This window comes from Equus asinus, chromosome 2 (assembly GCF_041296235.1).
Source record: "Equus asinus isolate D_3611 breed Donkey chromosome 2, EquAss-T2T_v2, whole genome shotgun sequence".
NCBI classification, from domain to species: Eukaryota; Metazoa; Chordata; class Mammalia; order Perissodactyla; family Equidae; genus Equus; species Equus asinus.
Genome location: NC_091791.1, coordinates 192,180,517 through 192,194,692, shown reverse-complemented (window position 1 = coordinate 192,194,692; position 14,176 = coordinate 192,180,517). Strand labels below are relative to the sequence as shown.

Here is a 14,176-nt window from a genome sequence, read left to right as displayed (position 1 = left end):
CTGTGGTAATGTTCTAATTATTAAAAATAATTCTTGCCAGATCAGACTCAAAGACATCTCTACTTTGAATCTGAAACGGGCACCAGTTCGTCTCCTTTTTAACATGTTTGTAACTTTTTGTACTCCTTTGAAAACCTTTTGGAGAAGATTTAGATTTGTGCTACTACTAATAAGCAAGTTTTTGCCACAAGACTCGTCTCCTGTCCGGTGACCTGGGTACATCTTCATCAGGATCCCCCAGGGCTGTGCTCCTGTTGTTTGTATTTACCTTCAGACAAACACATCACCATTCCTTGTCTTCTGTTGGACTTAATATGCTTTGTACTTATTATTTATAAACTATTGGTCCCTCCTATGTCAAAATTTTGTAAGTGACTAGTTTAGGTGTTCTCTCCTCCTTTTTCTGCCCATCTATAAGTGCAGCCCGACACAATACATCATTGATTTTTTTCTTTATGACACTTCCTCCTCTGACTCTCATGTAGTTTGTTGAAAGAACATCTGGTGGGTAAAGGGGATTACTACAGGTTTTCAGTTTCTGACAATGGAACTCCTGACAATGGAATTCCAGAACTCTTTCTTTTTTTTTAAAGATTGGCACCTGAGCTAACAACTGTTGACAATCTTTTTTTTTCCTGCCTTTTCTCCCCAAATCCCCCCAGTACATCGTTGTATTTTTTTTTTTTAGTTGTGGGTCCTTCTAGTTGTGGCGTGTGGGATGCCGCCTCAGCGTGGCCTGACGAGCAGTGCCATGTCCCCACCCAGGATCCAAACTGGCCAAACCCTGGGCAGCCGAAGCGGAGCTCGAGAACCTAACCACTCAGCCATGGGGCTGGCCCCAGAACTCTTATAAAACCCTAAAAATCTCTCTCTTTTTTAGATTAAAAGTGATAGATTATTTGTAGTAAAAATATTTCAAGCACACAGAAACGTATAGAAATATTATCATTTCTCAAATTAACATTTGAGAAGTTTTCTAATTATTTTTATGGATATATATTTTTTAATAGATTGTATTCCACACACTGTTGTGCATTTTTCAAGTGTGTTTGGGAGCTGTATCCCTATTCATGCAGATCTACTTTTATGTTTTTTAAATGGCCGTATAGAATTCCACTGTACAAATATACCAGGTTTTCTTTATTTAATGCCCCATTGACAGATATTTAGATTGTTTCTAGTTTTTCTCTGTTACCACCAAGGCTGCAGTGAACCACCACTTGCACAAACGTCTCTATATGACAAATCCCTAAGAACGTATTTCTATAGGAGCTTGGCCAGCTCTTTCTTCCCCAACTTTCTGAGAGTTATTTTGTGAGACCAACACATGATGCTTTGGGGCAGAGATGTGCAAAGCAACCTTAAGGGGATAGAATGGCTACCCAGCTTGTTGGATTTGACTGATTGCATATGCTTTGTCTAATGACAAGAGCCTCCTAATTTGGAGATGGGTGCAATGTCAGCCTAATGACAAAAACCAAATTGCCTACTTTCCCTCGTCCCCATTCTTTGCTCACCAAACACCCTTCTGATTATAATCTGACTTTCTTTATGCAGTTGCCTACAGGAAAAGCATAAGCTGGTACTCGGAGTGTGAACATGGATGAATGAATTGGCATCTGGTTTAATATCAGGCTAATAAATTTGTTTGCTGTTCACCTGCCCCTTTGATGTGGGTACTGTCTTGGTGTGCTGACACAATTAAGTGTCCACGTCTGCAAACCTGAGGAGCGCTATAGAAGCAGCCAGCCTGCTGGCACCACACTCTCCGTGTTGCTGTGATGAGATGACTGTTTTCCCCTCAGTTCTGTTCTTCACTTAATAGTCTTTGATGTGCATTTCTACGTATGTTGCAACATAATCTTTAGATCTATTATTAATACCTATAAGATATGACATCAAATCATGTTACTGCCTAACTATCCCTCCATTGTTGAATATTGAGGCTGTTTTCAATGTTTCATCTGATAAATGGTTCTTCTATCAAATCTTCCCACAAATAGATTTTCCTTCTTCTGTACTTTTTCTTTAGAAGTTCTCAGGGGCCGGCCCCATGGCCGAGTGGTTATGTTCGCGCTCCGCTGCGGCAGCCCAGGGTTTCACCAGTTCAGATCCTGGGCACAGACATGGCACTGCTCGTCAGGCCACGTTGAGGCGGCGTCCCACATGCCACAACTAGAGGGACCTGCAACTAAGATATACACCCTGTACCAGGGGGGATTTGAGGAGATAAAGCAGAAAAAAAAAAAGATTGGTAACAGTTGTTAGCTCAGGTGCCAATCTTTAAAAAAAAAAGTTCTCAAAATGGGATTCTTGGGTCAAAGGGTTTGCCACACTGAACCATTTACCTTATCACCAGTGATGTAGATTTATGTATTTTTTCCTTATAGTCATGGCACTTTGGATTCTATTATTAAAATATTTGATGAATGAATTCCATCAAACATGTAAGGAAGAAATAATACCAATCCTACAGAAACTCTTTCAGAAAATATAGGAGGAAGAGACATTTCCCAAATCATTTTATGAGGCTGCTACACCCTCATACCAAAACTAGACGAGGACATTTCAAGAAAAGAAAATGACAGATGGATATTCTCTATGAATGTAGGTGCAAAACTCCTTAGCAAATCAAATCTAGCAATATAGTGCACTATAAAAAGAGTGATATACTGCTTTTTCTTGATTTATCAATTTTTAGACATCATCCATAGACTTTGTATTATGACAGATGAGGATTTAGCTCTCTTATGCCATTATTCCCTCTGTGTCCCCTTTCTACTCCCCCCAAATAGTTACATTAACATTTTATTAATTCAGTGTTCCGTGTCCCCATTATTACACCTATGTAAATATTACCTACAGCTGAGCTTTCTACCATACCAGGGTTTCCTTTAGTACTTTTTCCACAAGTTAATATTTGCCTTGCTTTTTAAATTTGCTTAGTAGTCTTTAACCCTATTTCTAACTTTTCCCACTCATTTTTAATAGCCTCTCAATATACTTTTCCATATCAGGTAACCCATTGGTTCCTTTTTCTTCTTGGTGGTGTCCTGCCCTTAGACTCCCATTCTCCACCTGTCTTGTACTTGAAGGCTGCTGTCCAGCTGTCCCCCAGGCCTTCCCTGGGCTGTCGTCCTCGGAGCGCCCTCTGCATTTCTCTGTGGTTGGATTCACTACTTCCTGGCACTCCCGTCCTCCTCTTTCTGGGTTTACTTACTTATTTTGACCAAGCACATCCATCTCCAATTGGTTAAAAAGATGAAATAGTCATGCAGAAATCTAGACTACAGACATTTCTAATGACACCCCCTCCCCCAATCCTCACTCTTCTTTGGAGCCAAATAATTGGGAACATTTTGTGTTCCTGGGGGTGAAACAAAATCCCCAAAGGAGGCAGGAAGGCTGCCATGAGGTCACACTGGTGAAGGGCTCAGGAGCACGCTCCTCCTCCACCTCTTCCTACTCTCAGAGGATGGATTCCATTCCAGCCTCCCTGGAGGAGGGCCTCTGCTGAGCCGAGCAGCAACCCAGCGGGCTCCAGAGGAACAGTTGTAGCTCTCAGCAAATCACCTGAACTGAAGACCCCAAGGAAGACGCCCCCGACCATCCAGAGAATGAAGGCATGCCTTCCTGAGCGCCCCCCCCCCCACCTTGGTTTGGGACAGAAATAAAGGGGGTGTGAGTCAGTTTTCTCATGCCTTGCATAGACTCCCATCTCTAGGTCTGGGGAGCTGGCATCTTCAGGAGTACAAGTCCCACCAGACCTGCCCAGCCGGCCAGGAATCCAGGAGGCCCAGGCTGGATCCTGTCCGGCTCCCCCTGAGCGTGTTTACTAGGAAGAGGAAACGGAGATACGGTTTGTCCAAAGTTCAATGTCCTGATCTCATGGTGAACCAGGTCCAGGCACGGAAAAGCTCAGATGCCTTCCTTCCCTCACAGGTTAGGGTTGAGCTTACACATGATTCCTCTGAAGGCACAGCTTGTGTTTGAGCTAGAATCCCACTGGGGCTCTTGAAGGCAATAAAGAATGAGAGAGAATGGGCGCTTCCCGTGGAGTGAACTCTTAGCCTTCCCAGCATGAGTACAACTTGAAGGACATCTGCTTTGGCCCGAAGGGTCTGGCCACTCACTCTGACTCTTCCAAAGCTTTTACGTTTGTTAAATATTTTCATCTTTATTTAAGATGGTATAAGGCAGGGGCCGGCCCAGTGGCACAGCGGTTAAGATCACACGTTCTGCTTCTCAGCGACCCAGGCTTCGCTGATTCAGATCCTGGGTGTGGACGTGGCACCGCTTGGCAAAAGCCATGCTGTGGTAGGTGTCCCACATGTAAAGTAGAGGAAGATGGGCATGGATGTTAGTTCAGGGCCAGTCTTCCTTAGCAAAAAAAAAAAGAGGAAAATTGGCAGTAGTTAGCTCAGGGCTAAACTTCCTCAAAAAAAAAAAAAAAAGATGGTATAAGGCAGAGGGCATGGTGATGACAACCCTCCACATGCCTGGCTCTTGAGTCACACTGCCCAACCTGGACGGGTTGCTTTCCGTTCCCAGAATGCGGTTGTCGTCCTGTCATTTCCCTTCACCGTCCTCCTGGACATTCCCATTGCTCTCCTCTTGTTGGGTCTGTAGTTTCTCTATCTCGTGTAATCTTCTTCTAGAGTTTCCTTCTTTTTGGTGGAGTGCATCCTCCAGGGGCTTCCTGAGAAAGAGCGTATGAGAGGTTAAAAAAAAACAAGAGAGAGAGATTGAGACCTTGCCCTCACATGTTTAAAAAGTCTTTATTCTCCCTTCACGCTTGGTTAGCATTTTGTTTGGGTGTAGGTTTTTGTGTTTGCTTTTGGTGGAAGAAAATAGTCCTTCAAAATTTTGGAGGCATTTTTTTTAGTGCCTTCTATCTTCTAGTGCTAAGAAGTCTAATGTCATTCCACCTTCTGCTCCTTTGTGAAGTCCTGATTCTTTTTTATGTCCAGACACTTGTGGAATCCTCTCTTTGTTCACAGCATTCTGAACCGTGGAGATTGTAGGCTTTCCTTTTGTTATGGTGGCACTTGGGAGGCCCTTTCTGTCTGAGGGATAATTTTTTTCTTTTTTTGGTGTGGAAGATTGGCCCTGAGCTAACATCTGTTGCCAATCTTCCTCTTTTTTCTTGAGGAAGATTTGCCTTGATCTAACATCTGTGCCAGTGTTCCTCTATTTTGTATGTGGGATGCTGCCACAGCATGGCTTGATGAGCAGTGTGTATGTCCGCTCCTGGGATCTGAACCCGTGAACCCTAGGCCGCTGAAGCAGAGTGCATGAACCCAACCACTACACCACCAGGCTGGCCCCTGAGGAACAATTTTTGAATTGTTTCATTATTGATTTCCTGTCTGTTGTTTTCTCTATTTTCTCCTCCTGGACCTTCTGTTACGTGGATGTTGGCCTCTTGAGTGGTGCTCTGGTTTTCTCACAGTGTCTTGTTCTCAGTTCTTGGTGCAAACCGCTCTCCTTTTCTCTCTGAGGATATTGATGTTTTAAAAAAACGTTCTCTTTGCCCTCCATAATTTCTGTTTCTTCCAAGTTGCTTTTTCTTTTTGTTTGATCTGTAACTCTCTCACTTGGGGCTTTTCTGGGGCCTCGTGGGATCTCTGGTGTATGCCCATCATTAAGAGTGGTGAGCTATTGGAAGCTCTGAGCTTCACTGGGGGGTTCTCTGGCTAGACCATTTGCTGGGGGGACCCCAGTGTCCGAATCTTCAGCTCTTTCCTCTGAGCTTCCCCCAAAAAGTCCTCCAGTATTTTCCCTGGAGAGGGAAGACTGGCTGCCAGCCTTCTCAGAACCTGGGGAGGGAAGAGGGCTCAGGAGTCTCAGATTCAACAGTTAGTGTATATGCAACCACTTAATCTCCTGTTTTTGGAGCAGTATCCACCATCTCAACTGCACCAAATGTCCTCTGTTTTATCCTTTCCAGAAAACAAAACTCCAGCCTTTTACTATGTAGGGGAGAGTGTTCCCTGTGGGAACAGAATAGGAGAGGGATCTAGGAGTTTAATTGTTTCCCAGACAGATTTTCTACACTCCTGCTTCCTTCCCACTGCCATGGAGATCTTGGCTGCTGGTTCCTGAGCCTTCGGAGGATTCTTTGGGGTAAATTGGTTGGTCCCCTATTCCCCTCTCCTGGCTTAGAGTCCAGCTTTCTAGGACTTGTTGTCAGTTATTCATCCAACTGCTTTCTGGATTCCAAAATGTGTTACTATTTTCTCTTCTCCTGTTCTCTCTGACTACCTCTCAGTGTAGTCTTAGTGGGTTTGGGGAGGGAGTGACGTTAGGTGGGTTTATTCAATCCTCCATCTTAATCCAGAAACTCTTTCTTCAGTTGGCTTCAGTGACACCATGTTCTCCTGATGGTTGTCCTGCTTCACTCCAGGCTCACCCCAGTCTCGTGCTGAATCCCCTCCTCTTCTGACCTCTGAATGTTCCAGGGCCTCAGGATTCCGACCTTCTCTCCTCTTTCTGTCTTCACTCCCTAAGTGGCTTCATCCAGTCCTAGGATCTGAACACCGTCCATATGCCCAGGCTTTCCAAATTCACGTCTCCAGCTGGACCTTCCTTCTGAATTCCAAACTGCCTACCCAGGGTCAGCCCTGGAATGTCCAGTCAGCATCTCAACTTGTCCACCCTCCCCTTGCCAAACCAGCTCCTCCCCCAGCATTCTCCTCAGTGAAAGGCACCACCAAAAACAGCTACTCAAGCTAAATCTTTGGTATCGTTTCTTGATTGCTCTCTGTGTCTCATATCCAATCATGCAGAAAATCCTGAAGACTCTATTTTTAAAATATAGCCCAAATCTGGTCACTTCTCACCACCTTAATCACTACTTCAGATGTTGTTTTTAGCAGAGAAGCTTTCTGGACCGCCCTATATAAGAGGCACTCCTTCCAGCCCAGCATCTTCTGTACATATGAGTATATCCAATTCCAGTCCAACATCACAGAATAGATTTTAGTTTTCTCCCAGTCCATATTTGTAACTCTCTTCTCCAACAGTGAAAACCTGGCTCCTACCATCGTCAGCTAAAAAGGATCTCAGAGTCTGAGGCCCTAGCATTTCAGAGAAGAAACGGAGTGATAAAGAAGTAAAGTGAGGAGCCAACCCAAGGCGACACTAGGCAGTTTGTACGGAGTTTTTACATTTGAGAATTGTGTAAGGATGTGCTCAGCCTTAGAGGAACATTAATGATATGCTATTATAATTTACTTCTAAATACTCTCTTTGCATAATTTCTTTGAGAAATGTTCTTAGAGACTAAAGGTACCTGCACTGATAACCTTATATTAAATCTTAAGTAATTAAATAATCAAAATATATTCCATTTTTTCTCGACAAAACACGGAGGCTGGGGGAAAGCGTTTCCTTTGAAATGCCCTCTTCTTCATTGTGTTTTTCTAGGCCTTCTTTCTAGCCAGGTGAGTTTTGCTAACATCTGTGCCTATATGCCACTAGAACAAGGGAGAGAATTTGGAGAGAAGCTACTTCAAGCCCAGGGACATAGTTTTGCTCCAGAAATGTCCTAGCTCTTCTTCTTGGAAGTGGCCTCTTCATTTCCTCCACAATGTCTCCTCCTCTTTGCAAGCGTCCTCTGATCTGCTTGAAAGGATTTCCTGAACATCTGGTCTGTGACAACAGTGGCCTCCTAGCCCCTCCCAGAGGCTGGAAATGGCTCTTTTGGTCACAGAACTGTTCAAGCATTTCCTCCCGGGTCTACTGATTAGTTCTGGCTGAGGACCACAACAAGTTTGTTTAATGTTTGATCACAAAAACACTATGTCCAGCTGGTGGGTGGGGTCTCTGGAAATAAATGTACTCTTTCTGTATCCATTTCACTCAGTGCCTGATATATATATATATATATATTTAAATGCCCCAGAGGAGGTGCCTTTTCCTAATTTACACAAAAGATCTGCTGGGGCTCCTGGTTGCTCTGTTGGTATAAACTCAGAGTCAGAAAAGAAGAGCTTGGAGCAGTGGCACCGAGTTTAGACACTGATAGAGGACAGGCCAGAAAGACACGAGTGGGATGCACCTGACTCCCAGAGAGGAGAGCACAGGGAAAGAACCAAGAGGCCTACGTGAGCTTTTAATTATTTTTTGTAACATGATGTGCAATGTAAATCTCTTCCTTATCTTCAGTAAAATCTTCACTACCCTAAAAAAAATGCTGCCTCTGGAGTCTGCAGAAACCATGTGCTCTCACCTGGGAGATGCATTCCGCTTAAGATCATCAATGTGGGGCAACTTGAAAAAATAAACAGCATCTTTTATGCTGTATTTTCACTAACTTCCCATCAACAGAAAGCTCCTTGTAGAAATGGAGCTTCAGTTACCAGGCGGTTTCCCAGGGGTGTCCCAGAAGTTTGAGGGGGTGGTTGTGAACCCTTGTTGAAATCCCTGTGCGTCTTCGTGGTCCCTCCTTGCGGATGTGGCTGTCGGCATCGTTGTGACCTTGCTGCCCTAGAACTCAGCAGTGTGCCAATCACATGTTCTCTACACGTTGGGCCTGTGGACGCTCTGCCCCGGGAGTTCAACGACTCTGGTGTCACCTGGGATCTTTTACTAATTAGGCTCGTCTTGGTTTACTTGTGTCTTTTTTTGAGCTGAATTCCATGGCTACACTAAAGAATGTGTCTGTGCTGCTTCTTATTTTCATTAGGGTTCCAGAACATCTCGTGAAGAGCATTACTTGGCAGACACTGCAAGCTGTAAATTTTTGCCATAAACACAATGTAAGTCTCATGTTCTCCCTTGAAAAAACAGAAGGAGGCCCTTAAGCTGAGGTGGAGCCTTTGTCGATCATTTTGTGTATATAATTTTTCACCCAAATCTTTTTAAGCCTGGTTGGGGTGAGTAGAGGCTAAAAATGCTGACCTAGCTCTTCCTTCTTGTTCAGGCGACATAAAAGGTGCGTTTTTATAATTTTAAGAAAGTAGTTATGCATTGATACTGATTAGAAACGACTCAGAGTTAGGTGGGATCCCATCCTCCTGGAGCCCGTATTGGTATGGTGCCTCAAAAGGTCTGAAACTGGGGATCAGAGCCCCAGGTCACTCACACCTGCGCAGCTGCAGCAGGCGGACGGCCAAGCACCCTGCACAGTGCTCATGTCTGCTTTGGTGAGATACGAGGGCCACGTCTGGAATGGAGCCGCCCAGGGGGACCGTCGACGCTCCAGCCACAGCCAGGCCTGGTGGGAGGCACGTGGACGCTGCCCCGGTGGCGGCATGACTTCACAGGTGCTGGAAGCCTGCCACTCGCTCCGATACGACACTGCCACTTCCTGCACACAGAAGCCAATACCAGGGCCAGATCTGCACTTGGCCACACGGGTGATTTGACTGCAGTGCATCATCCTGCTGACGGCCAGGGTCAGTTTAGCTGGTGGGGCTGCATTCCCTTCCTTGTGTGGTTCTAAATGATTTTTCCTGAAGCTGCCTTCCCAGAGGAGAAAATGTGAGAGTAGCCAGCACTTCTCCCTCCTGAGCCTCCACCTGGCTAAGGGCCACAATCCTTGTCAACATGCATGTATACCAGGCAGGGCAGACACCTTATATTCCTATTTACACTCTCCTGAGAGCAGGTTTTAGGACGGGGGAGCAAGAGAGACCACATGAAGGCCCTGTGGAGATAAGTGGGATGCATACCGCCATCCCTGGAAAGCCCCAGAGGCTCTATTTGTCCACTTGAGCTGATGAGGGAGGGGGTAGAGGCTTGTAAAGAGTTCCCAGAACAGAATAGGAGTGCGTTCTTGCATACAAGTCCTCCAACCGTCTGTCATCACGATGCTCACGGATGTACCCATTTATAGTAACATGTGAAGCCAGTGGTAAAAGAGTGGAGATCTCAGGGCCATTAACTGCTGAGAACCAGATAGACTGTGATAAAATAATTCAGAAATTGTCTCTCCCCAGTTTTTCCAAAATAATAAGTGCCCATAGGGAACACTGACCCTGATCTTTCACCCTGAGGGTCCTCTGGAGTGGGAACTAGGCCAGGCCCAAGAGGAATCTCTGTCCTCTCTCCAAATTCTGGAAAGTCCAGAGTACCCCAGGGTTTCAGCTGCAAGCAAGAGGGTCTCTCAGACGCAGAGGATCCAGTCTTCTCCAGAGAGGAAAACGCCTGGAAGAGGGGACGATCATTAGGAACCCTGAACAGTATTTTGACCCAACTGTTGTTTTTATGTCACTGTTAATTAGGTTGTTGATTTGTTCTTTGCCAAGAAAATTGTGATTTCATAAGAAAACCATGTGAAGATCCTTAGATGTTCTTCTAACATGGCCCTGTTAAACAGTGCCAGTGGGGTTTGGAAACCGCAGGTGATTTGAGTCTGAACTGTGGCGTGGGGGCTACCCCCCGGGGGGTGGGGGTGGATGCAGCGCTGAGAACCCTTGATGTGTGTGTGATGGAGCTGACATCTAGCGACTCTCCCCAGAGGCTGAGCGCCGCCTGCTCTGTTTATCTCGTGAGGACGAATGTCAGAGCTGGAAGGGAGCTCTCGGGACTCCTGATTCTGCCCTTCTCTTCCTCGGCTTATCTCAGCGAGCCTGGAGCTTGTCCTGTTTATGGCCCCCTGTGTCCTGTTCTCAGGCAAACAACTGAATCGTGAATTCTGCTTAGGCCCCAACTTGCAGCTCCTGCAACCACCAGGCGGGCCTCACCCAGAGTCTTTAACAGTTTGCTTCACCCGGGCTGCCAGATTCAATACAGGACACCCAGTTAAATGTGAATTTCAGATAAACGATCATAGCCTTTTAGTATAAGTATGTTCCCTAAATTATTTATTGTTTATCTAAAATTCAAATTTAACTGGGTGTCCTGTATTTTTTTTTTTCCAAGTCTGGCTACCCTGCTTTCATTTTTCCTTTCACCCTTCTGGGTCCCTGTGGGCCCTGCAGGAATTTGGGGTGATTCAGGCCATGATAGGTAGGGTACTGGAGTTATTTTAGGCTGCTATTTTGCAGCCTTTTATCCAAAAGGCCGGTGAGAGGTTGAAATGATTTTTCAAATATTTGCTAAATATTCACGTTTTATTTATCCCATGTATTATAGTTGCTCCTTAATAATCTGTTTTTGTTTTGATGTTTCTGACTAGTGCATACATAGAGACGTGAAACCAGAAAATATCCTCATCACAAAACAGTCAGTGATTAAGCTTTGTGACTTTGGATTTGCTCGGCTTTTGAGTGAGTATCGAAGTTTTCTTTAGTTACACATAAAAGACGGAAAGATTGTTTACATAATAAAGGATCTCAATGCTATAGAAAGCTAGTTCTTGTATACTTAGGGCATAAGCCTGCTATAAATTGCACTTCTGTAATTATTGAAAAAGTGTAGATACATACAGTGGTTTCGAAATGTATGCCATACGTTAATTATACCAAAGTAAAGAGGTTACTATAAAGCATGTTGCCCTCCTGGTTTCTACCATTTTTTGCTAAAATAGAGCTTTTCAGAAGTACTATTTTAGATAAGTGGTTTTCAACTTTGGCTGCAGATTAGAATCATCTCAGGAGCTATGAACTATAACTTTAAAAACCACAGTGACACACTTGGACCCTCTTACAGGGTTTCCGGCTTAATTGGACTGTGGAAGGCCACCAGCATCAGTAATTTTAACAATACTGTGTTCCAGGTGAGTTTAATGTGAAACTGGCTCTGAGAACCACTGCTTTAGAAAAACCGCAGGATGGGGCACAGCTTAATTTGTCAAGTCTCCCCTCCCATTTTGATGCCGGGTTCCCCCGCTCTCTCTGTTTTCCATGTCCCATCACTGGCCAGCTGGACCAAGTGACTACTACACAGACTACGTGGCCACCAGGTGGTACCGCTCCCCGGAGCTGTTGGTGGGGGACACGCAGTATGGCCCCCCTGTAGATGTTTGGGCAATTGGCTGTGTCTTTGCCGAGCTGCTAGCAGGGGTGCCTTTGTGGCCAGGAAAGTCGGACGTGGATCAGCTCTATCTGATTAGGAAAACCTTGGGTAAGTGGTGTTTTCATCCTGCCTTTTGGAAATGTGGATGGTTGACCCACATCAGTGCTGGGCAGAGCCAGATTCCTGGTCTCATGTTATGCCTTTACGGTTACGAAAGAGGGAACCTCCTGGGGCCTCATTCAAATGACTCCTTAAAAGGTGTCCACGTTTGTCTTAAGAAAGAGAATCAATAACTTTGGGTGCATACTAATTGTCCAAAAGACACAGATTCTCTCTTCAGCATGGTTGGGATCAAGTTAAACTCTGAAAAATGATCATGGCAGTAGTGACGACTTGCATTTCTATGAGAGCTTAGCCGTTTACAGCTTGCTGTGGAGTTTTATTTCATTTCTGACAATGTGGTAACTTGTTCTTTGGCTGTCCTTGACTCCAGCCTGCCAGGCTGGTGTGTATTGTTCAGACGCTGTGAGGGAAGAGTCTGTCTTCTCAGGGTCAGGGAGAAAGGCTGGTTCCCCAAGGTCGCTCTCCTTGTCTTGCTTTCCCACCCCAACGCCCTTCCATTTTTTTTGTCCTCATGGGGGCTGGGGAGAGCAGAGGAGAGGGGCAGATGGAAAGATCTGGATAGCGATTGCCTTCCTCACAAGCCAGGGAGCGGAGCCACGCCTCCCCTGAGTGTCCCGTGGGGAAGCGACTCTTCTCTGAACTCACCAGCACCTGCAGTCTCCAGGTTTACATGTCCTCGTCCTTCTATCTTCCCAAAGATGCTGTAAGCTCCCTGAGGGTGAGATCATGTCTTCCATTTCTGTTTATCGTCCTTCGACATCCACACACAGCAGGCAGTAAATATGTGCTGATGGCTTTTTGCAGTGACGTGGAAGGCACTTTGGGGCCCTTCCGGGTTGTTCTGCCTCCTTTGCTGTGTTTCCCTGGTGATTTCAGGGTGCCCTCTTGGTGTCCCCTCCAACTCTCGGATGGAAAAAGTTTACTGAAGTCCAGGCAGTGTGCTCAGGATGAAGCCCACAGAGATCTGGGGCAGGGCATGGGAGAGTATGTTTTGGCTGCTCATCCAAAATGGGGCGGGACAGCAGCTTTTGGATTTGAGTGAGAAAGTTCTGAAACAAATGGGTAAAATTGGACACCTTGAGGCCCCAGGCGGGAACTCCAGCCCTGGCCAGCAGCAGCATTTCTGAGGCCTGGTTGGCATTTCCGGGGCCTGGTTGGGGGTCTGGTTTTCACTCAGCTCTGGGGAGTGGGCCTGCGGGGACCCCAGGGCGCCCTTCCGAGAATCTCCTGATACTCTCTGAGCAGAATTCTTCTCCAAGTGTAATATCCCGAGAATTTTACAGGAGGAGGATTTTAGCTGAGTTGGCGGAAGTGTGGGCAGGGTGAGCCTCGCGTCATCCCCCAGAATGTAGGAATGCTCCTCTAGTTTCATGTCTTCACATCGCAAGTGCTTCTCAGCAGTAGATAAAATGGGATGTCCAAGTGATTGCTATTTGGCGAAATGAGAAAATCTGGTTCCAATTTGGAAATGTATTCCTTCCAGCTAGAAGATCTTCCATAATTTGTTTCCTTCCATCCCTCTTCCTCCCTCCCTCCCTCCTTTCCTCGATATCCGATATTTGGAGTGCTTGCTCTGTGTCAGGCACAGTTCCGAGTGCTGGGCTAGTACATTTCTAGCTCTACCCATCAGGATTCAGTTACCTCAATTTTGATTTGCAGTTGTTGCACTTGCTATTTAAAAAAATGTGTTGTCTGGTCTGCGTGTGTGCCGCTGGTTGTTTGGTTTGGATTTCTCCATATGTTGTGAGCCCTTGACGGGCAGGAGCCTTGCAGCCTCTGCTTCCCGTGCTCCTCAGGGCCTAACTCGGTGCTTCGTCCGTCCCCTGTCGGCTCAGCACAGGGTGTTGAGTACCTCTCAGCACCTCTCCCTCCGATTAAGAGCACACTGCAGGCCTCAAGGTGGGCACAGACGGACACACACGGAAGGAGGGAAACCGCAGACCAGAGCTTGCTGACCCTTCTCTTTCTCCCTCCCTCTTTCTTCTTGTGCGAAGGAGACCTCATCCCTAGGCACCAGCAGGTGTTTAGTGCGAATCAGTACTTCAGTGGGGCGAAAATCCCAGACCCTGAAGACATGGTGAGTGACCCGCTTTGGAAAGAGCTCTGCATGTCAGGGCTCAGGTTTCCAGGCTGTTTAAGTGGTTTCATT

At 45.9% G+C, this 14,176-nt stretch overlaps 1 protein-coding gene across 3 annotated transcripts in view; it reads left to right on the top strand.

Moving 5' to 3' along the window:
• The window catches only part of CDKL1 (cyclin dependent kinase like 1), a 54,374-nt gene that overhangs the window by 33,241 nt on the left and 6,957 nt on the right, over positions 1–14,176 (top strand). For 2 of the 3 annotated variants that reach the window (XM_070504338.1, XM_070504339.1), the window contains exons 3-6: positions 8,690–8,762; positions 11,126–11,216; positions 11,812–12,012; positions 13,824–14,104. In XM_070504338.1, the coding sequence (XP_070360439.1) occupies positions 8,690–8,762; positions 11,126–11,216; positions 11,812–12,012; positions 13,824–14,104 (646 nt within the window). The remainder of the gene's footprint in view (positions 1–8,689; positions 8,763–11,125; positions 11,217–11,811; positions 12,013–13,823; positions 14,105–14,176) is intronic. The other variant, XM_014854269.3, reaches the window with a different exon arrangement.